General features: G+C 41.1%; 1 protein-coding gene across 1 annotated transcript in view; it reads left to right on the top strand.

The window, feature by feature from the left end:
- The window catches only part of LOC122797744, a 1,403,591-nt gene that overhangs the window by 39,589 nt on the left and 1,341,080 nt on the right, over positions 1-22,922 (top strand). The window contains exon 3 of the mRNA XM_044066269.1: positions 11,192-11,317. Coding sequence (XP_043922204.1) covers positions 11,192-11,317 — 126 coding nt within the window. The remainder of the gene's footprint in view (positions 1-11,191; positions 11,318-22,922) is intronic.

Genomic DNA, 22,922 nt, shown 5'->3' with positions numbered 1-22,922 from the left:
GTGTTGCCCGACTGTCCACCCTTGGAGGCAGTCGGGGGAAGATTGTCGCTGTACCCAATAGCCTGGCGTTCCCTATCTCAAGACAAATGGGTACAGTCGATCATATCCGAGGGATACAGTATTCCTTTCGAGAGATATCCCGTTCCTCATCATTCTCTTCCAGACGTTTCACCCGGTCTAAGGGAATTGGCAAAGCTGGAGGTATCAAAGCTCCTAGCAAAAAGAGCCGTCCAAATAGTTCCAGCAGACCAAGTAGGATCCGGCATCTACTCAAGATTCTTTTTGGTCCTCAAAAGGACGGGAGATTGGAGACCAATTTTAGACCTCAGCAAACTAAACAAGTTTGTCAAGAAGGCAAGATTCCGGATGGTCACACTTCAGTCCATTCTACCCTTTTTGGGCAAGGACAACTGGATGTGCTCAATAGACCTTCAGGACGCGTGCTATCACATAAAAATTCACAGGCGCTCCAGAAGGTTTCTCCGCTTTCGGCTGGGGACCAGTCATTTTCAATTCAGTGCCCTGCCCTTTGGCCTCACTACAGCCCCCAGAGTGTTTACCAAATGTATGGCAGTGGTCATGGCTCATCTGAGACGTCAAGGATTCCAGGTGTTTCCGTACCTAGACTACTGGCTCCTCTCTGCCACCACCAGGCATCAACTTCTCAAGGCCAGAGACTACACCCTTCACATCTGCAATCAATTGGGGATTTCAGTAAACTTCGAAAAATCTTCTCTGTCGCCTTGCCAATCTATTACCTTTATAGGCGCAGAATTAGACACTGTCAAGATGTCAGCGAGACTCACAAACCAAAGAATTCTGGACATCCAAAAGTACGTTCGAATCATATTACTCAAGAGAATCAGGGCCAGATTTGTCTTGAAGGTTCTAGGTCTTATGGCTGCGGCCATTGTTCTACTCCCGTTAGCCCGCTTCCACATGCGTCTTTTGCAGTGGATGTTGTTCACCCAGTGGTCATTCCAGCAGCTCCCCATGCGACACGAGATATTTGTGACACAATCGTGCAAGAGTCATCTAACCTGGTGGATGTCTTCTCCGCAACTCCATCAGGGCCGACTGTTTGTTCCCCCAGTCCTGGTTGCCACAATCACTTCGGATGCCTCTCTGATCGGGTGGGGGGGGCATTGTCAGGGCAGGATGGTCCATGGGACTTGGCAACCAATAGAATACCATCTGCACATAAATGTCCTAGAGATGAGAGCAGTGCTTTTAACGTTGCAGGCCCTCAACGACTTTCTTCCTTTAGGGACAATTGCAGTTCAGACGGACAATATGTCCGTGGTCTGGTATATCAACAAGCAGGGCGGGACCAGGTCCTACCCACTGTGTCGAGAAGCTCTCAGACTTTGGCAATGGGCAATCTCCTCTCATCGGTTTCTGATAGCAACGCACATCCCCGGGAAATCCAACCTTTTAGCGGACAGGCTGAGCAGAGCTATTCTCATGCCACACGAGTGGTCTCTCAAACAATCGGTAATGGATGAGATTTTTCAGAAGTGGGGCTTTCCTTGCTGCAACCTTTTTGCTACACCCCAAAACAGCAAATGCCTAGACTTCTTCACTCTTTTTCCTCTACCAGGCCATCCCCCGAGAGACGCTGTAACCCAGGATTGGCCCCGGGGACTTCTTTATGCTTTTCCTCCATACCCACTTATTCCTCAAGTAATTCAGAAAGCTACCGTATTGAGAGCCAAGTTGATTCTCATTGCCCCTTACTGGCCTCGACAAATTTGGTTTCTGTCCCTGCATCGTCATCTCGTGGTACAGCCTTGGCATCTGGACCCATTTCCAGATCTTCTGACCCACCATTCGGGTCAACTGCACCAGTCCATTCCTTCTCTCAACCTCACTGCTTGGTTGCTCCACTTCCTTCCTCAGCCAGGCTTCCTATGATCTCTGACCCTGTTAGAGAGATCATAGTAGCTTCTCTAAAGTCCTCTACTAGAAGGATTTATGCTAGTAAATGTCAACGTTTTTCCTTCTGGGCAAAGTCTAGAGACTTAGATCCCTTTACTGCTCCTGTGCATTCAGTATTGGAATTCTTAGCTGAGATTTTTCAATCTGGTTCTTCTCCATCTACAGTTAAGGTTCAATTGGCAGCTATCTCAAATTTTCATGTGGGCTTAGTGGATCAAAATATTATGTCCCACAAGCTTTGCAAAGCCTTTCTGAGAGGGATATTTCTCCTAAAACCTCCTATCAAAGATCCCCCTCCGCAATGGGATTTAAATTTAATGCTGGCATCCTTGATACTACCCCCCTTTGAACCGGCTGCTACATGCGCATTGAAGTTTCTTTCCTGGAAGACAATTTTTCTAGTGGCTGTTACTTCAGCCAGAAGGGTGTCTGAACTTCAGGCTCTCTGTGTCCGTTCCCCATATTTGGTTTTCCACAAAGATAGGGTATCATTAAGAACCAATCCATCCTTTTTGCCTAAGATTGCTTCCCAGAAGAATATCAACCAATCTATTGATTTGCCAGTCTTTTTCCCTAATTATTCTAACAAGGCGGAACAAAAACTTCACTGTTTGGATGTCCATCGTCAACTCAGGTATTACTTGGACAGAACTAAACAATTCAGGAAATCTGATCAACTGTTTTTCTTATGCAGAAAACAGGAAAGGTCTTCAGGTCTCCAAAGTGACCCTATCCAGATGGCTGTCTTCTATCATTTCTTATGTTCATCTTCTTAGGGGCAAGCAACTGCCCACAAAACCAAAAGCACATTCTACCAGGAGCCTAGCCACTTCCACAGCTTTTCAAGGTAGGCTAGCTATTGACACCATTTGTGCAGCAGTCACTTGGGGCACTCCTCACACCTTTGTTTCTCATTACAAATTGGACTTGGCCTCCAGGGACAGGGCCAGGTTTGGTTCCACAGTTCTCAAGAGTCTGTTCCATTGAGCCACCCAGGATGGAGGTGCTAGGGGCGCGGTCCCATCCAGCAAGAATGAAGGCGAGTTTGACAACTTAACATTTAGAAGTTATGTACCTACCATAACGTTCCATGTTAGTTGTCTTCTCTCACCTTCTTTCTTGCGTCCCTCCCTCCTTCCCCCTAGCCTGGACAGACCTTGAAGTTGTACTCTTTTCTGGGTTTAGTTCACTCTTTCCATGAGCTCCCAGTAGGAAGTGTCACTACTGTTTCCGGGTTTTGACCTGATTTCTTCTACTTTTAGTTTGTCTTCTTCCTTGTGAAGAAGTTTTTATGGCAGGGTTTTTTTCTTGTAGCTACCAAACGAGATCTGAGGTAGTCTCGCCTTGCATCATGGGATATAGGGTTGCCTCGACCTGGTAAAATTAGCTCTCGAGCTTAGCAAGTGCCGAGTCGGAGCCGAGGATCGGCTTCGAACCCATCCAGCAAGAAAGAAGGCGAGAGAAGACAACTAACATGGAACGTTATGGTAGGTACATAACTTCTAATATCATAACATTGAGACCAGAACATCTAACCCATAACCTTGAATTTCATGACATTTAACACTACAAATCACAAGAAAATAACATCCCCTCCACATATAACGACACCAAACTACCAAACACACTTTTTAGTACATTTCTGCAGGGGAGCAAGCTGCCCTGCACCCCCCCCATGTGGGGGGCTCCACCCCCCACACCCCTCGTAAATTAAATACACCCACTCCAAGATCGCACTACAGTGGGAAAAAGTTTATTTCCTAACCCCACTGTATCAAGCCCCCCTGCAGAAACATAGTAAAAAGTGTGTTTGATAGTTTAGTGTCATTATATGTCGTTATATGTGGAGAGGATGTAATTTTCATGTCATTTGTACTATTATATGTTATGAAATTCAGTGTTTTGGGTTTTAGATGTTCTGGTCTCAATGTTATCAAATTAGATATTATGGGTTTTAGATGTTTTGAAGGGGACCCATATATATATAAATATATATATATATATATATATATATATATATATATATATATACACACACACACACACTGGATATAAAAAGTGTACGCACCCCTGTTAAAATGCCAGGTTTTTGTGATATAAAAAAAATGAGACCACAATAAATCATTTCAAAACTTTTCCCACCTTTAATGTGACCTATAATATGTACCATGCAAATGAAACACAAACAAATTTGTTAGGGTTAAAAATATAAAAAATAAAAAACTACAATAAGCTTTTTGCATAAGTGTGCGCACACCCTTAAACTAATACTTTGTTGAAGCACCTTTTGATTTAATTACAGCATTCGGTCCTTTTTGGGTAGGAGTCTATCAGCATGGCACATTTTGACTTGGCAATATTTGCCCACTGTTCCTTGCAAAAGCGCTCTCCAAATATGTCAGATTGTGAGGGCAATGCTGGTTTAACATGTTACATAAAGAATGGAGCATGGAGCATTGAGGATTGCAGCATCCCCCTTATGCTACACTGTAATGTCACTAGTGGAAATGTATCAAAGCATATAGTATGTTAGTAAGATGCACAGTCATCTCCTCTTCCAGCATCAAAGGCAAGTGTACTGTCTTCCACCAGTTTTTACATGTTTTTAATGTAATGATATAAGACCGCAAACTGAACATAAAATCCATGGCAGCAGATAGAAACAGCCACAAGTAAATTAAATAAAAACGCCCTTTATTCACGGAAAATAATAGAGCAACAATAAATCGAGCACTTTCATCTCTGCTAATTCAGAGACTTTTTCAAGATTAAAGAACACCGTTAAACAGCCACTTTTTAATATATTTAAAAGTGGCTGTTTGACAGTGTTCTTTAATCTTGAAAAAGTCTCTGAATTAGCAGAGATGAAAGTGCTTGATTTATTGTTCTATTATTATTTTCCTTGAATAAAGTGTGTTTTTATTTAATTTAATTTACTTGTGGTTGTTCCTGTATCTGCTGCCATGGATTTTGTTTTTAATGTAACAATACATCTGTAAGAACAAGTCTGTGTTCTGGACAATACCTAGCCCCACCCACTTTCTGCCTTGGTAGTTTTGAGTCTCTCTCCTCTCCCATTTCTGAAGCTTGGCACCACAGTGTCTTACGCAATAGGAGGCTGCATAGGAGTCCAGGAAAGTTTTTCTTGCTGAACAACCAACAAAATGTTATGGTCTTAAGATCTGATGTCTATTTTCACATCTGTTTCAGTGTGTGGGAGTGTCAGATCCAGTTGGATCTGACCTTGGCATCTTATACCAGAGCTCTGACTCCTCTCCTACCCCCACAGTTCCTTCCTCCTACAACATTTACCTCTGATCTCATTTGCCGCCTGTTAGGTCAAAATTTTCATAAGTGATGGCTATTTTTGATTCAAACCTTTACTCCTCCCTTAGGATAGTTGTTGGCTCTTTCTTGTCGTTAAAAATTAGTATAATTAGATTGGTTAGATTGTTAGCTGTTTTAGATAGCTCCTTTTAGAAACATTTTTTCTGGTGTGCTCTTAAAACTTTCAAGTAACTTTTACTTATTCACATTTGTATAGATTTTAGTATAGATAGTAAAATTAAATACTAATAGTGTTTTTCTCAATATACATGTGTGTGTGTGTGTATGTATACGTGTGTATATGTTTATTTATTTTTATTTTTATTTTACATTTGTTGACTGGGCTAGTCTAGCTGGAGAAATTTCCATTTTCAGTAGAGGCCCGGGGAGAAAAGCTCCACAGTGAGATCCATTCAGAGACAAAAAAATTATCATACAAAAAAAATTGTCATACAAAAATGTAATAGCAGTACTCATTATAATGAAAATCTAAGAGTTAGTAATAGAGTTTGCAAGCAAACATTAAAAATAAAAGATAGCAAACTCTTCTATATAAATAAAAAACTACTACAAGAGTTAGTTACTAAAACACTCAATACAGTTGAATTCTCAATTAACCAGTTGAAAAATACTGATTGGATTAACATAGAACAAAGGAGTCAAGGTATGGAGAATAAAGTGAGAAGAGAGTAAGGGAAAAAGGTGGGAATAGAAAGTGGTGAAAATAAAAGAGCAAGTACTGCAGAATAGCAGGTAGAGAAGTAAAGGGAAGAGAAAAGAAAGACAAATAGTACGCAGAGTAGAAAGGAGAAGAGAGATGGTTTTATTTAGGTAGTAATAGTGATAGACTAATCAGGTTTATTACAGGAGCAAAGCCAGTGATTTTGGAAATGCACTTTAATATTCTGTTTGAAAAGAGGCAATGAAGTTATCTTTGTTATGCTAGTGGGTAACATTGCCCACTGTTTATATGAATTTCTAGCCTGTTTGTTCTGTATCATTCAAAGTAAGCTTGTTGTAAATTTTTTTATGAGTATGAAGTTTGTTCTGATGTCAAAGCCCACTGTTTTCAAAGTGGTCAGCCTCTGGGTACAAGATACCCCCACAGACCCCTTTCCTCTGTGTTTATTGATTAGGTCCTTCCCACTTACAGGATGGTTATACCCATCTGTACTGCCTTTGGCACCTGAACAAGGCAGAATGGAGAAAATTAGTCTCAAGGGCTTACTTCCCCCTCAGACAGGGTCCAACATATCCTCCGAATCCAAGGTACGTTCCACAACTCCCTTGGACAAAAAGAAGGGAAAAAGAGAGAGAAAAATCAAAAGAGAAACCGACAAAAAAATTGAAAAAGGACAAGGTGAGGGTAGAAAAAAAATGAAGTGTTCCGGATTCATGCACACTTCTGGGTCTGGCAAGTTGCGGAGCCAGTCCGGCTCCAGTTGCAAGTAGGATCTGAGCTCCCTCTCCGAAACTTTTTTCTCCAGGGCCAGTCTAGCTTGAGACTTTATTCACAGATGCTTCAGCAAAAGCAGCCATCGAGACCAGCTTCTTTAGCTCAAGGTCTGGTTGATCCACCAAAAGTCTTGACAGATGGATGTTACCCATATGATGTGATTCTTGAGGGCACAGATTTCAGCTGGGGGTCCTCCCAGCCCCGTCTCTGAGAAGAGGTCTGGGAATAGGCTGTTTGACACAATTCAACCTTTTTTTACTTCATTTTCCCTTTCTGAAGCAGATGTTTGAGTCAGAACCCCTCCAGTGCAACAGCATCTGATTCAGTAACCATGGAGATTTAGGCTTTGGCATTTTCCCTCACTTCAACACAAGTGTCTTGTGATCAGTTTTCTGCATCATGATCTCTCAGTACACTTCAGTATACCATAGCTCTTTAATAACACAGTTTTACAATGAGTAAATTCCCAAATATGAGGGCATAACTGAGTGTGGATAAGTGGGTAAAATTACAGCTGTTTTGGTCGCTCAACAAAATGTGGAGTTGCTTCAGTGTTTGTGCTCCTTTGTCTATTACAGTGATGTGTAAAGTGAAATAAAAGCAGAAACAAAACAGTTAATTTAAAATTAGTTAATATGCCAGTACATTTTTTTTCATTCCTCCGTTCCTACAGTTGTGAAAGTAGGAGAAAGTCTGAAAAAATGAGTTGCTGGCAGATCTAACTGTGCAAAATAAGTCTATTGTTGAGACAGAGACTTTTACAGTTAGACCAAGACAAAACAAGTGAAAGGGTCCACACAGTTATTGGAATGTGTGTGTATGGGCGCAGATTGCATTTCTTATAGCTGAAAGCAAAGGTCACAGGCAGCCAGTGGAGCACATAGCTTTAAAGTCAGCAAAGGGTGGTTTGAATCTTTTTAACCAAAAATCTGGTGGCAACAGTATGATATGACATGATGAAGCAGCCATTGCAACTCGGGCAACAAATTAATTACTAAAGACTTAATTTTGAGACTTTGTGGATGACAAAGGTCATCTCCATCAAAAGGTTTTTATCTGTGAAGAAGCAAGAGATTGTTCTTGACAATTGCTTTGTGAACTTATCACGAAAGAGAAACCCACTTTATCAGAACATAAGCCTATGAAAGTTAGGTTAGTCCTGGTGCTGGTTGCTAATGCCAATGATAGTTTCAAAGAAGCCAGTGCTGCTTTAGGATTGTGACACCCTAAGGGTGTTTAAGCAGAAGAAAGTCTTAACGGGGAAACTATGTGCACACTAGATGTTCAGCAAGAGCCTAATTCCTGTTTTAATCATCATACTTGAATTTTGCTTTCAAAGAGTAGCCCGCTGAAACTGGTATCAGGCTCCTTCACTGCCATCTATTTTATCCTCCCCTCCTTGGATCCCCTGACCTTGGCATCCCGGCAGTGTGAGCTGTATTAGTAGTCTCTCCATCCTAGAAGATCCTATGCATTTAGGTGAGAGATCTGCCAAATGCAGAGAGGACTACAGAACCAAATAAGGAGCCATAATTTTGGAGGATTTTTAGGCCTTTCCCTTGCATGATGCTGCTAGTGTAGGCTGTGTAGGTAATTAGGAGTGGCCGATAAAGAAGCGTCTGCCTTGGACCCCATAGCACCCATGGTTTGTCAGCCATCCCACACTTCCTAACCTGGTTATTCCACATCCTGCTGACTACCAGAATATTAGTGAATGCCCCTCACCATCATGCTCCCCAGAATTTTTAAGTATCTAGCCTCCTTCAATATGTGTGAGCTGTACAAGCGGTTACTCTGGTTGCATGGGTTGTTGTGAGAACTTTATTGCTGTAAGCCACCAAAGGTGGTGTAACTGTGGTGTAAAGGCTTAATTGAATAGGCTTGCTCCAGTCGCTTGTGGTGGTTTTGATTTACCTTTAAACTTTAATTTGTTTGTTTTGGCATTCTTAAGTAACTTAGCTTTACCTCAAAGAAAAATATTGTTAGGAGAGAAAAAAGTGATAACATTAGATCTCATATTTTCTTTTCTTTGTCTCTTTAGTGCAAAACCTCCAAGTGCACAGATTCTTAGCTCTTCTTTGAGAAGGTACAGGAATAAGAAACGCTTTTGCTTCTCATTTTTTACTTCATTCCTGTTGCACTCTGACTTGTAGAGCCACTCGAAAAAGGATACCCTGTGTAGACTGTTTACAGATGCTTTTTAACTAAAGACATTGTTAGGAAGCTGTTTAAAACAGTTTTGATAATAAAATAAACTTTGTAAGTATATTATTGTGTAGTTTCATCTTTGATAAAAAAAAAGTTTATAAGTATATTAATGAAGAGTTTCTGTACATGTAAAGACTAACTTTATGTGGAGATTTACCAGCTTGTAAAGGAAGCCAGAAAGTTATTGTTTGAAGTTTTTCTTGTGTTAAAGCTTTAATCTGTGGTCCTTATGTTTTTAATCCATATTGTTACCTTCCATGAGAACCGAATATTGTGCTTTATTACTGTAAGAGCTGTAGTTGTTCTTTGCATTGTTTAAGCTGATCAGTCCCAGATTATCTCTACTTTTGTCTTCTAGCATGACAAAGTAGAACAGTTGCTAGTTTGGTGTTACTAAACTTAATTTCCCTTGTACGTGCATGGCCCTTGAAGAATTCACTTAAGGGAGATGATAAATCTTGAGTGCACCTTCTGAGGAGTTAAGTGGCTTAGAATGTGCTGCCTGATTTTGAGAAAAGAAGAGTAACTGTCTTAAAGCCGAAATTAAAAAGAGGGGGAGAGCTGCTCATTTTTGCCTGTATGGTGTGAACTTGGTACTAGAGTGGTACTGAATGTGTTCACTGACACTGGCTGTTTTAGTGAATGCTTATGACATATATGGGTAGAGCAACAGCTGCAGCTGGGGAACTAAAAACCAGAGAGCTGTCTAGTATAACTAAGTGAGGACATAAATGGAGAATAATAGCTGCATCTAAAGAGCTGAATAGTGAGAAAAATCCTACAAACATTGATTGGGGGCGCAGTATGTGTCTGAGCTAAATGATTTAAAGTGATAGAATACACTTTGTTGCATTGTTTCATTTTTATTGAAGGCCATTTCTGAAATTTGCAGTTAGTGACACTGATTTATGGCAGAGATGCATTCATCACTAACATTAAGGCTGTTTATCAGATGCCAAATCACCATCATCTTCACCCTGATTTTAATGTCGGGTATAAGTCCTGTTTATTAGTGAGAGGCTATCCTGCATATTAGAAGAAATTAGTACCAAACTACACCCTCAGCTTGTGAAATTGTAGGTGTGGAATAGTGTTCAATTATTGTTGTGTAATACTGCATTCTTTGCAGTACCTCTTGCTGCTGCTGATACAGTGTGATGCTATGCTAATAAACCCAAAATTCAGGTTTATAGGAGGAATCACACATGGGCAAGGAATGTTGTACAGCGTGCAGGGGCAGTGGATCTACCTGCATCACTTGTCACCCAAGGTCAGTTAACAGTTTAGGTATTGGAGTGTCAGTGGGATGGGGAGAGAGTGCCAAGACTGGCTTGCTCACCTCTGAGATGGGAGGGGTAAATGATCCTGGATGTATTTTGGTATATGTAGCTGTTAGAGACCAGGGGTAATCATGACTGTGTCAAAGCCTTTTGAGGGGATGAGGCTTTCTGGGCTTACACTGCAAGAATTGTCCCATATGTGGCCCCTTTGTGGGCTGAATCTTGTGATCACTAAGACTAACAGAGATGTTTCATTGACCTAGTTGAAAATAATGTTTAGCACCCACATCTTTGAAAGTTGTGGTGTTTCCTTTTGGGAGGAGCATCTGGGTGCATCATAGATGTTGAGTACAAAAAGTGTTGTACAGCTGCAGAATGTGCAAACAAATATTACATCCCTAGTCATAGGAAGTGCATGATACCTATGAAGACTAAAGATGTGAAAAGCTTTTCATAGTGACAGAAGCTGTAAAGCTTACATTTTTGAAAACTTGCATGTTTATGGGTAGAACTGTAATTTAAGTTGAAATACACCAGAGCTTAACCTGTTTGAAAGATGATGTTTGGTACGTGATGTACATAACTCTAATGTAGCTGGTTGCATAATGGGTGAGTAGTATGATATTGAGAAAGATTTTCAATCACTGCATTGACTGTATTAAAAATGCAGCAAAGAGCAAAGGAATTAAATGGAAGTCAATTGGTTAGACCGTTTAGCTTAGTGTCCTTCCTTTATTCTCGTATTTATTTGATAATGCAGTATAGAATTTTGAGCGTTTCCTTTATTTGTAAAGTGAGTGTTATGGAATCAAGTGTGGAGTCTTAACAGAATAAACTACAAGATCTGTGAGGGTCTGAGTTACAGGTGGTGGAAGGTTTTTCATGAATTGTAAATCAGAAAATAACATTCTCCGTAGTATTAAGCTAAACTGGACAGTGTTAACTTTTATTTTCTGTTTCCCTTTCCCTTGAACCTTTTCAGGTGGATTCTGAGCAGAAAGCATGTTTGAATTTTGGTGAACTTTCATATGGCAGCAGGAAGATGCTTCCACTGAAACTGTTGAACCGGACTTGTGCTGTTGTGCCCATCAGGCTTGTTATAAGAGCAGTATGTGTATTTATACTTTTGTTTCACAACCTAAAAAAAAAAATTGTGCATATTAGTGATGTCTGTATTCTGTTACTCCTAGCATTTACCGTTGAGACTAATAGTTCTAGAAATACAAATTCTGTTTTTAAATGGCAGTACTGTTTTAGGTTGAAATGTCATACATTTGACTGACCTATGTAAGATGAGTGTACGAAATGGCAAGACCCTTTATTTGGCTATTGAAATATCTCTAGTAGTTCAGTAAATTTTGATCAATTTAAAAAATGTTTTGCTTTAAGCTATGTTTTTGATTGAAGATATCCTTCCTATTCATCTAGATCCTCAAAATTAGATGCTAGGAAACCTTCCTTTAATTGCTTGAGTTTTTCCTTCTGTAAAGCTCTCCTTTTTACGACATGCGGCCAACAGCAGTGCATGTCTGGATCATATGCAGGTCATAATAATAAATCTGGATCTGTCCTCAAGTTATATTTTGACATTTGAGTGGTTGCAGTCTCTTTCCTGATGCATGATGGTGAGAAGATAGCATTTTTAGTGGTTTAAAGCAAATCGTCAGGTGTTTCTATGTAGCTAGTATATAACAAGGTTCCCATCAGTATTATTTGTCTCTTTGGGAAGAGAGCTTGATGTAAAACGTCTTTGGCCCCATGACTATTTCTCTTCAAGTCCTAAAAAGGCCCTAAAGAAGAAGCTAGTCTTTTTGTAGCCCAAGTAGGACCTTAATCTAACACCTGTTGTTGGTAGGAGCTATTAGCTTGCTTCATTGACCAGGAAGGATGCAGTGTTTTGAATATAGCGTTGCACTGATTGTGAAGTTTTCCTTAAGTAGTCTTAACATTATCCCTTGACTTTCCCTGTTGTAACTCTTCTGGTTCAATGTAGAGTGGGTTCTGTGTAGAGATGTTTGTTACAGTCAGTTGAGCCTTATATTATCCCCCTCCCCTGCCCTTTTATCAAGCTTGAATGCGTCTTTTGGAGTCTGTGATCTGCAACAGCGATTTATGTACCAGAGGTTTGTCAAAGCCTGTAGTGAAACACCATAAAAAGAACTCGTACTAGGTAGGTAGGCTATGGCACAGCCTTTGATGCAAAAATTTCCCTTCAGTTTCACCTGCCTCCATTTTGTTGAGAGGTGGAGCCCTGCCTGCAGCCCAAGCAACAGATGTTTGATTACTAGTGACCCTAGCACTGGGGGAGCCAAGCATGGAGGGGGAGGGCTGTGGTGGAGTACAGCCTAAATATCTATCAGGATTGCCTGCACTTGCAGGAACAAAAATGTGTACACTTCCTAGTGGAGACCAGAGAGACCACAGCTCATGATATTGGGAGGGGTAAGGTGGCATGAAGGGAGTCTGTCTTGTGAAAGTGAGATGTATTTCGCGGGCAGCTCATTGCATGCCGCTCCTCAGCATCTCATCAGGTGTGCACGAAGTTTGAGATTTTTGCATACATCTGACTCGGGACCGTGTGGGCTTAGCCCATAACCAATATAAATCTTTTGTGGAGAAATTGAGCAAACTTGACTAAACATGAGTTTGACCTTGATAACTTTCTGGGGGAGTCATTTATGAAAACTTCCACTCGTGCCATCTGGAGGCACCCAGATTTTGATTCTGTGGCCCTTAGTGAAATGGGGAAAGTCCTCTTCATTAGGTGTACTCTTGGCAAGTCACATGCTCTCTTTGGTTAAGGACAAGGCTTAGAGAAGAGCACTTTTTTATTGTCATGCTTCTAGACTAGGAGCCTAAAACTCTGTACAGCATTGATTAGGCATTATAGTTCTGTTACTTTAAGGCTTAGAGCCCTTAACTGTTAAGTAGGTCATCCAAATTCCACTCTTCCCTAGTGGGCCAAGCAGTGAAGAAGCTTTCCTTTCTTAATGAATCATGGCTTAAGCAGGCATGGTCAAGGCACTTTCCACCTTCTGGAGTTGGCTTCCATGTTGTCTGCTACATTTTCTACAGTGCAGATACTGTAGTTAGAGCCACAGGCTCTGGTATGTCTCTTCACTTGAATGGCTTGGCTGAGGCTGCTCTGCCTGAAAGGAGGAGCTTGGTCTCATTTGTAGATGCTTTAGTCTTCTCAGGACTTGATAGGTGACTTCTTAACAAAACTTACTTATCCTGTGAATGGCCTTTGATTACACCTTTAGCATCAGTACTATTTCAAGTCCCATCTAACCCCAGAAGAGGAGTAAGCCACCTTGCAGACCAAGTAAGGTCTTGCTCTATCACGCACACTGTCTTGCTCCCTCCTTTGAAGGCTGAGTTGTACTGGAGTATGATTCCATTAGCTCAACAGTCTTAGATTTGATTGCAGTCTGAGCTGATGGGGTGGCGTCGGTTCTATTAATTTTGTCTTGCTTGGCGAGCTGTTGAAAAAGACTGTTGGGATCTAGATGTAGTCAGGGTTAGTCTTGTATTAGAATTTTTATGCCCCCCAAAAGAGTATCTTGATAAGTGATTAGTTCATCTCTGCAGAACTCTTGAGACAAAAAGGAGCTTTATAGTTCCTCTTTCTGAACAAGGCCAGGTGTTTTTCCATATGTTCCTGGTTCCAAAGCGGAAAAATGCTTCTATCCCATCTTGTTTTTCAAAGATTTTTGGTAGCACATCTAATGCATCATGCTCTTGATGGAGTATGCTCAAGGGTCTCAGCCCACACTGATTCAGTGTGGGACATGATGGGCATTTTTTGACATATCAGTATCTGAAGACCTCAAAATAAATGGATTTAATTTACCTCAGTAGGCATAACTTTCAGTACACGGTGCTGCCATTCGGTTTATCATTTATGTCCAAAGTATTGGTCATGGTAAATGAAGCATTTCAAGAAAAGGGTATACAGTTCACTTACCTTGATGACTGGTTTCTTATGTGGTTCTTTGAGGGACTTTTTTAGTGTGTCTGAAGTAGGTGCTTCCCTGGTTGCTGTCTTGGGAGTGACTACAAACTTAGGAGTCTGTTCCAATTCCCTACTTTAAGGATTGTCTTCACTAGAATGAAGTTAGATGTTCTCCATGATCAATTAATTCTACTAGCAGATGCTCCCTAAAAGTCAAGAATTTGCCAGCCTGAGTGAGGATGTGAAAGTCCATGCTCAGGCTATGCTGTACCATCTGAGCTTAACGACCACCACAATATTTGAGACACACTGTGCAGCTGAGGATGTGGAGTTTGAGTATATCCTAAGGTATTAATAGATGTAACACCACCATGTACTCCTATGTTACATGCTTAACATTTGTTCTAGATCGATGAATGATAGAGAAGTCTCCACCAATTTCAAGGTAGGCTGACCTATTTGTGCTACACACCCTGTCAGGGGCTCTGACTTTGGATACTTCACTAGTGTGATAAAACATCTGTCTTATCTTTGACATTATTCAAGTGGCCACGGTCCCTATTGCAGAGAGGCCTTCATGTGAGTCAGTTGAACGTGGCTGTATGCACTATCAAGGCATGGAGAAGCTGCATCCTGGGCATTTAATTCAGCCTAATAGCCAAGCCTGTAAATTTGCTGCTAAAATGGGCATAACGTAGTCTGTGGTTAATTTGGTTGTACTTCACACTGTAAAGAGAAGTGATGCACATCTGACAGTTGCATTGTTTAGTTCACATGCCTGGCAATGCAAGCATACTAAGACTCTTGAGTCACCAGCTACCCCCTTGGGTTTAATTGAAGGGTTGGGTTTGAATTAGATCTTCCAGAAGTGATGCATTCATGATATTAACCCATCCACCACTGTGGAGAATGTAGTTAGTCTCCTCTACACAGAAAAGTAGAAAGAGGTGTTAGCTGTAGACAGCTTCTTTATCCATAATACGTTCATAATGCCGGGTACATGCAATATTGAAGCACATAAGCAACCACAGAATCAAAACAGTGAAACCATTGTAGATAGTGTATTTGCATACTACTGCCTTTTTAGTGCTACTAAAAATTATGCTAGCATATAGCATCAGTGTTCTGTTTCCTTTCCACCTTATGTGGCCAATGTTATCTGCTTTCATAATGTAATCATTCAATGTAATGAATATATTCCCTTTATCCTGTGTCAAGGGAGATTACTGTAGGGCTTCCTCCCCTGTTCCTGCTGATTCCATATCTTATCACACTTGAAAATTCAAGGAAGTGAGACCAAGCATAATTTTGAGTGTCTTATGTTGAATAAGAAAGGTGTGGTTTTAAACTGTTGCTTCCCTATCCTATAAATGCAGGATATTCTCTTGACCTCTTTCTACAATGATTCCCCCTGAGGTTCATAGGTTGATACTAGGCTATCTGCCCTAGGGCATTTATAAGCCTAGCCAGAGTGTGTTTGGCTTTCGCCACCCTTTTAGATTAGTTGACTGTGCCTCTGTATAGTAGGTCACAGAAGATACCCCTTTTGAGGTTAGTTTACTGTGCCTCTGTCTAATAGGGACACAAGAGATCCCAGGGGTAAACCTACGATCTCTCATCCACTCATCAAGATTTCTCTTGAAGAGGGTCATTGAAGAACTCTGCCTAACATGGATTGGGATTTTGTTCCATAGTGAGGGGATCCTCTGGGATATGACTCTGTTCCTCCTGCATGTCCTATTTATTTCTGTGCTGAGGTTTAAGTCCCAGGAGTGTGTAGCTCTAAGGGATTTGGATTTCCTGAGGTGGAGCATGTCCATTAATTCTGGGTTGGACATAGCTTTATACGTCTGGCACAAATAGCCTCTTAGTAGGCGGTAAGCAACATAGTAGAGCTGGAGTTTCTTTAGCCTAACTGCGTAGGGCATCTGTTTGAGTCCCTTGATCCTCTTGGTGAGGTACTTTTGGGGTCTTTCCAGTTGCTGCAGGTGTCGGGTAAGGTACATCCCAAATGGGGCATTGTATTCAATTATGGGCCTGATGAGTAGAGGGGCACAATGACCTCTCTTGATCTAGATGTGAACCCTTTCGTGATAAGGTGGGCTATATAGAAGGTCTTTCTAACCACTTTGGCAACGTGATTGTCAAAAGAGAGATTGCCATGTACTTGGGTCCCCAAATCCCTAATTACTTCCGTACTTAATGGATTACCACCTATGTGGTAATTTGTGGGCACTTTGTTTTTCCCAAAGGGGATGACTATGCGCTTTTTGGCATTTAGCTTTACGCCATGGCTCTGGCACCAGTTATCCGTCTCTGTGAGACCCTTTTGGAGGATGCTTGTGTCAGTCGGCGAGTCGATTATGGCACCCAGTTTGCAGTCATCTGCGAACTTGGTGAGCCATAGTCCTCCCATGTTAGCCTGTACCTCAGAGAAATATATACCGAACAAGAGAGGTCCCAGGACTGAGCCTTGTGGGATGCCACTTGTAACTGGTTTAGAGTCTGACATGGCACCTGCAATTCTGACCATGTGGGTTCTATCCCTGAGTGAGTTTGCAACCCATGTTGTGACATAGAGGTTGATATTTAAGCTGGTGAGCTTATTTATGATGCCTGAGTGGGGTATTGTGTCGAAGGCTTTTGTGAGGTCCAGGTAGGCTGTGTGGACTACCTTCCCTTCATCTATGGCCTTGGTGACTGTTTCAAAAAAGTCGACCAGGTTCAAGAGGCAAGATCTGCCCTTAACAAAGCCAAATTGGGTAGGATCCAGTGTTTGGAGGATCCCAATGTCTTTGTTTGAGTTTCATGATGATACGCTCCATAGCTTTGCAGACCAGGCTAGTCAGGCTTATAGGGCGATAGTTTCCAGGGTCCGTTGTGGCACCACCTTTGTGGAGTGGGACCACTGTTGCTGTACGCCATTCCTTGGGTACATATCCTGTAGTAAGGCTGAGATTGAACAGTGACTTTTATGTGAGGGTTCAGTTCTTAGAGTTCATGTAAGATGCAGCCCGGGACACCGTCCGGTCCCATTGATGCTGTGTTTATTGCTTTGGAGATGGCAGCTGTCACCTGTGCATCTGTGATGTCAGGGAGGCTACACTCTGTTGGGATAGACATTTGCTCTTTTGGGGGGGAAGTGGGGGAGAAGTTTGCACTGAACCTGTCTGCCAGGATGTTGGCAATGTCTGTGGGTTCAGTGTATTTTTTGTCATTTTGAACTAACTCGGAGCATATCTGGGAGTTGCCACCCAGGTTCCTGACATAACTAAAGAAGGCCTTGTGATTATCTTTAGCATCTTGTGCAATTTTTCTTTCGAAGTTGGCCTTAGATGATTTTATGAGGGATCATAGTTTCTTGCTCGTACTGATCAGAGATGCCTTCCCTTTTTGGGATTTTGCTCTATCATGTAGTAGCTTCCTCCTGTTTTATAGCTTATTTATGGCTGGGGTCCACCTGACAGGTCTCTTGCCTTTGGAGGAATGAGTCTTGGTTTTATTTGGGATAGCACGATCCATGCATTCCTGTAGGTGTCCATAGAAAGCGTTGTAAAGGATTCTGCGGTTTGGGTCATATTTTCCACTGGCCCGGGGACTTTGAAGCATTCCACCTCGGTTTTGAGAAGTGTGAAGTTTGCTTTTGAGAAGTTCTTCACCGTGGTTTCCTTGGCTGGGAGTGGGGAAGGGATATGGATGTCCAGTGAGATTAATTTATGGTCAGATCTTATCAATGAGGGGTATACCGCTGGTATGGAACATAGAGTCCCCATGTTGGTGATGATCAGGTCCAATGTTTTCCCCTCTTGTGGGAGTGGTGACCAGTTGTTCCATAGCATTTGAGTTTATAAATTCTAGGAACCATTGGGCGAGGTTGTTGGGGCTTGAGTAGTGCTCCCAGTCTGTTTGGGTAGTCGAAGTCACCCAATATAATGGTGTTTGGAGAGACCTTCATATTCTCCAGTGTTCTCAGGAAAGCCGAGTGGGGTTCCTGAGTTTGGGAGGGTGGTCTATAGCAGGCTACAAACTGAAAGGCAGTTTTTCCCACTGTTAGTTGCACATGGATGGTCTCCGATGCTTCATGCAGTGCCACTAACCTCTGGAGATGTGGGTATCTTTGAATATGGATACTCCCCCTCCTTTTGTGGTTCAGTCCGAGTTTTGGGGCCGAAAAGCATGGTACGAGGTATAACCTGGTAGTGCTGGTGTGCTCTCGGGAGCCTTGAACCAGGTTTCTGTTACTACACAGATATCGATATTCTCCATACTGAGGAGAGCCTCGACTGCATGGATCTAGAGGTTTAGACTTCTGGCGTTGAGCAGCAACGGTTGGGACAGATGGCTACATATCAGTTTGTGCCTCACTTGTAAATCCACTTCTGTTGCTGCTAACATTCAGCAAGAGTTTTAAGATAATGCACGACAGAGTTCACAAGCACATTTACCTTGACATTTGAAAGAAATACTCCATTTGGGTAGATGTAATGCTGCCCCATTCAGTCATTGTGTAGATGACCCAGACTTGCTTCAGGCACCTTTATCCAAATGATAAAGTTCATATTGATCACTGCTGCAGCAGCCTTAACTATATAGGTTATATCCTGTTAAGGATATAAAAGCTGACCAGCTTCCATCAGCTCTGACAAGATCAGGGATGTTTGATGCACCCCCACCCCAATAAACTTCAACTAACTGTCTGGATAATGGTTTTAATTCTCTTTAGGCACCTATTTAGTGAGAGCATGCAGCAGGTTACTAATGGAGGCGAGAAAGCCTGCTACTAGAAAATCAAATAGCAAATGGAAAAGTTTTCCTAGTTGGTACATCATAATCATCATCCATTCAAGGCTAGTGTTTCCCAGGTTTTACATTATTTGTGTGAATTACTGTCATATAGCCTTTCTTACTCTTTCATCAAGGTTAATTTATTGGCCATTTCAGCATGTTGCCCATAGTAAGTTTCTTTACACAACTGTACGTAAACTCAAGTTTTACCTAAGAGGTGGAATTGGATGGTCCCTCTCCTTTTAAGTGATGGCAGTCACAAAGCAAGCCTTTTTATTTCAAGTGGATTGCCAGCTTCATTATCTCTTGCCATCACAAAAAATTCTGCAGTCAGTGGTCACCATTTTAGTGGCGAGTCCGTTTGCCTTATTTTCTTCAGTAGGGTCTGAACTGCAGACTGTTTTGTGATCATTTGCTCTTACTTTCATTAGGCTGTATTGCCTTGGCTATGGATATGAGTCACCTTGTGTTTTGCTCTCCTGTTGCTGACTTCACCTGATTGAGTTACTTTTTTGAGATTCTGCTCATCCTCTTAGAACCATCTAAGGCAGCCTCAGATTTTAAGTGCAACAGAAAATATTCATTGAAGGGAATGACTTCTGCAGTATGTACTTGCTTATGGGAAGTAGATTGTTTGGCATCTGCTTCCTGGCTTGAATTTGAGGTTTTGCTGATGCCTGCAGCCAGTATTTGCACCTTCACTCCAAGCAGCATTTGTCATGTGCATGTGTTAAGAGCAGTGCTGTTTTTACTGTTCCATCGTTTATTTGCCATAGATAAGTAGTCAGCTGTTAGTTTAAACATTAATTCTCGTCCAAGTGACTTCCAGGGAAGAATTATAACCCTGTTTAGGAACTCTTGCATTTTATTTGGAATTGCACTTTTTTTATTCTATACTGACTTGGTAAATTCCTGTTTTCAAGTTAGAAACTCTAGGTGTTGTCTCTATGATGTCCCCAGAATAAAAAATGCAATAAGTGTGCATACAAATGATACAAATGACAAGTTCCAAGTTCCACCTTAAAGCTTTCACCGAGTGCTCTTTTTTATGAGATAAGTGTCAAATGCAAGCACTAAGCAACTTTGAGAAAAAAGACCTTTGTCAGTAGAGCTAGGAACTCAACAGCCTACCTGGCCCTGAAAATCAGTTTGGGCTGTGGTACACGCTAATTGTACTCAGAGTGCCTCTTTCCTGTGACCATGAAGACTAATGTAACTCAGGAAGATGCAACACCCTAGAAAGATACCAGTTATGTACCCCCATGGGCAGAGCGCAGGAAACATTTGGGGCCCTAGTAGTCCGACAGAGACCTGTGAGGTTCTGCCTTTAACACTCCACCCCCCGTCCTAAGTCTTATTTCTGCCAGGTTCCTCACTCCTCTGCATGTTTCAGTGGAAGACCAGTGTCAATGTACTTTTTGCTGCTGATCAGCCTTGGCGAAGATTCTAGAATTGTGTAGACTAGGCAGCTGTTTCCAGAGTCTTGCTGCAGACACCCGACTCCAAATTGTTGGTAACGTTAATTCCACATAAGATGTGTGAAATTTTACATATTCCAACCAATTCTGATAGATGAGCATGAAGAGGGCTTGTTTAGTGAGCTTAATAGTCCAACTCTAGTTGACCCAATGCCATCCTTTAGGCTAATACCTCAGTTGACATTTCATTGCGTGCAGTTCTTGGAAGAATCATGTCACTCTGGTAAAGTTAAATTTCCTGTACCAAATCATTGTTTTGTGAGCACCCCTTTCTCTAAAGAAATGGAAAGGATATTTCCATCTGACATCTTGGATTCAGAACTTGAAGAGGAGAACTTGACTTTTCATTTTTTTCCTCCCTCATCAATGGGATATGATGCTGATGCTGAAGAAATTCTCTTTTGGATGCTGGCCCTCATATGAGTCTGTCTTGTTTGTTTACTCATTAAAACTTGCATAGAAGCTCTTTTAAATGGATCACCAAGAAAATTTCCAAATCCAGAAAAATGTTACTGTGCCATCTTAGGGCACTGATGAGCACAATCCCCCCAATATCCCACTGTTTTTTTTTTTTAAGTAAGGGTACTTTTGAATTGGAATCCCTTGGCCTTTTTTCCCCAATAGCCTTTTAAGAAGCTTGAGACATTTTATGTGGTCTAAATACTGTATGGCAAATCCAGCAGCTGTATTAGAAGCTGTAAGTGTGTCTTTTTATGTCAGGGGTGAATATGATGCCAAGAAATGAGAATAGAGCCTTGGTTTTTCTTTTGGAAAAAGGTGAACATTTGCCACTCTAGCATTTTTAGGGATTAATTAACAATATGCATACACTGTGTTTGATCAGATATTATGGTAAGTCTTAAAGCAAACTTGAGGACATGGTCTGAGACTTGTAGTGAAGGTGTACAGATTGGTCCAGACAACTTTTGGTGTGCATGTGTGTGTTACCAAGTGTGGATGTAAGGATGCTGATGCTTGGAGCAAAACAGTTTGAGGTCTTAAGGCCATGCCTGGCTTAGACTTCAGCTCTTTCCAAATGTGGAAAGATAACTTTATATAAAACCCTTGAATTGAATAAGATGTGCTGCTTGGCTCTCTCACATAAGATCTTCAGAAAGCTAAAGGAAAATAAGTTCCAAACAGCAGTTGGACACCACTGTCTTTTCACATAAACTTAAGGAAGAAACAGGATGTGCAGATGCTACTCTTTTCATACCTTTGAACATTATCTTTAAACCTCATTCCTTCTCTTGGAACGTTTTTCTCCATCTGTTCCCATAAATTGCATTTATTTATAATTTGCTTCCTCCCTTTTCTAATGATCTCTCATCCATTTCTTGCATCTCTTACAATATTTAATACTTGAGTTACTGTTGCAAACTTTGATTTCCATTTTCTAGTAATTGCCTTTTGATGGCTAATACCATATATCCCAGCCCGAAAGAATAATTTCCTAAATTTTAACCATTTTTTACCAGCTTTTCTGACAAAGTACTTGGTAAGGAATTTTTTTTAATCTGCTGACTCTTGATTCCAAAAAATATATTCCCATTTATTTATTCCCCATCACACCTCCAGTATTTGCTTTATACGGTAACAAGAATCCTCTGAAGTCTACTTTTTATATAAAATAATACATGTGTAAACAGCTTCCTTGCAAAAATCCTAATCCTCCTGGACTTTGTTGCATACTTGGGAGCCTTTCATATTTTTTTTTGATTGTTCAGTTTTAAATTGCCTTTCCAATCTCTTTTACTAAATAATTTTGTAGCTTCCACTAATTGATTCTTATAGTTGCCTGCATTATTTTACATGGACTGCTGTTATCTTTTTTTAAGAGCAGATTCTACTCAGACCTGTAGCAGAGCTGGTTTTTCACTTAGCACTTTCCCATTCATTTTCCTTTGCCTGTATTTTATCAATACGTGGTAAGGAAGGCAGTCTACAACATGCAGTCCAAACTTCTGCTTTAATTCAACTGTATTACCTTTACATCTCTGTTCCCAGTAGCTTGATCCCTTTGCTAACTTCCTGCAGTAAATCCCAGCCTTCATGCTTGTTTTCTGTAACCCTCCTTGCAAACATATCTATTGATACAATATCCTTTTTTTTCATTTGTGTTGGGTTAGTTCTTAAATACTTTCTGTAATTATGAATATAATATATATGGTTGCAGTGCTACTGCTTCCAAAATCCTTCACACTTTTCGAGCCACATCCCCGTTTTGTCATCCCTCTCCACTTTGATGTTTAATCTTCTGCTTGTGCTGTGTTTGAGTTTCAACTGTGGAGATCCAAGTAGTACCCCCTCAAATCAGGTAATCTTAAACCACCTTGATCTACATGGAGAATCAGCTTATCCCACTTAACTCTTGCTCACGTCCTCTTCCAGATAAATTCCTTTGACTCTATTAAATAAGGCACACAACTTCTCTTATGTTAGATAAAAATGTCTGACCCATATACAGAGTTAAAGGGGACTAAAAACATTTTTAC

The sequence above is a fragment of the Protopterus annectens genome, chromosome 3.part1 (assembly GCF_019279795.1).
Source record: "Protopterus annectens isolate FY-2018-M chromosome 3.part1, PAN1.0, whole genome shotgun sequence".
Classification (NCBI taxonomy): Eukaryota; Metazoa; Chordata; order Ceratodontiformes; family Protopteridae; genus Protopterus; species Protopterus annectens.
This window is presented reverse-complemented; position numbering and strand designations above follow the sequence as displayed.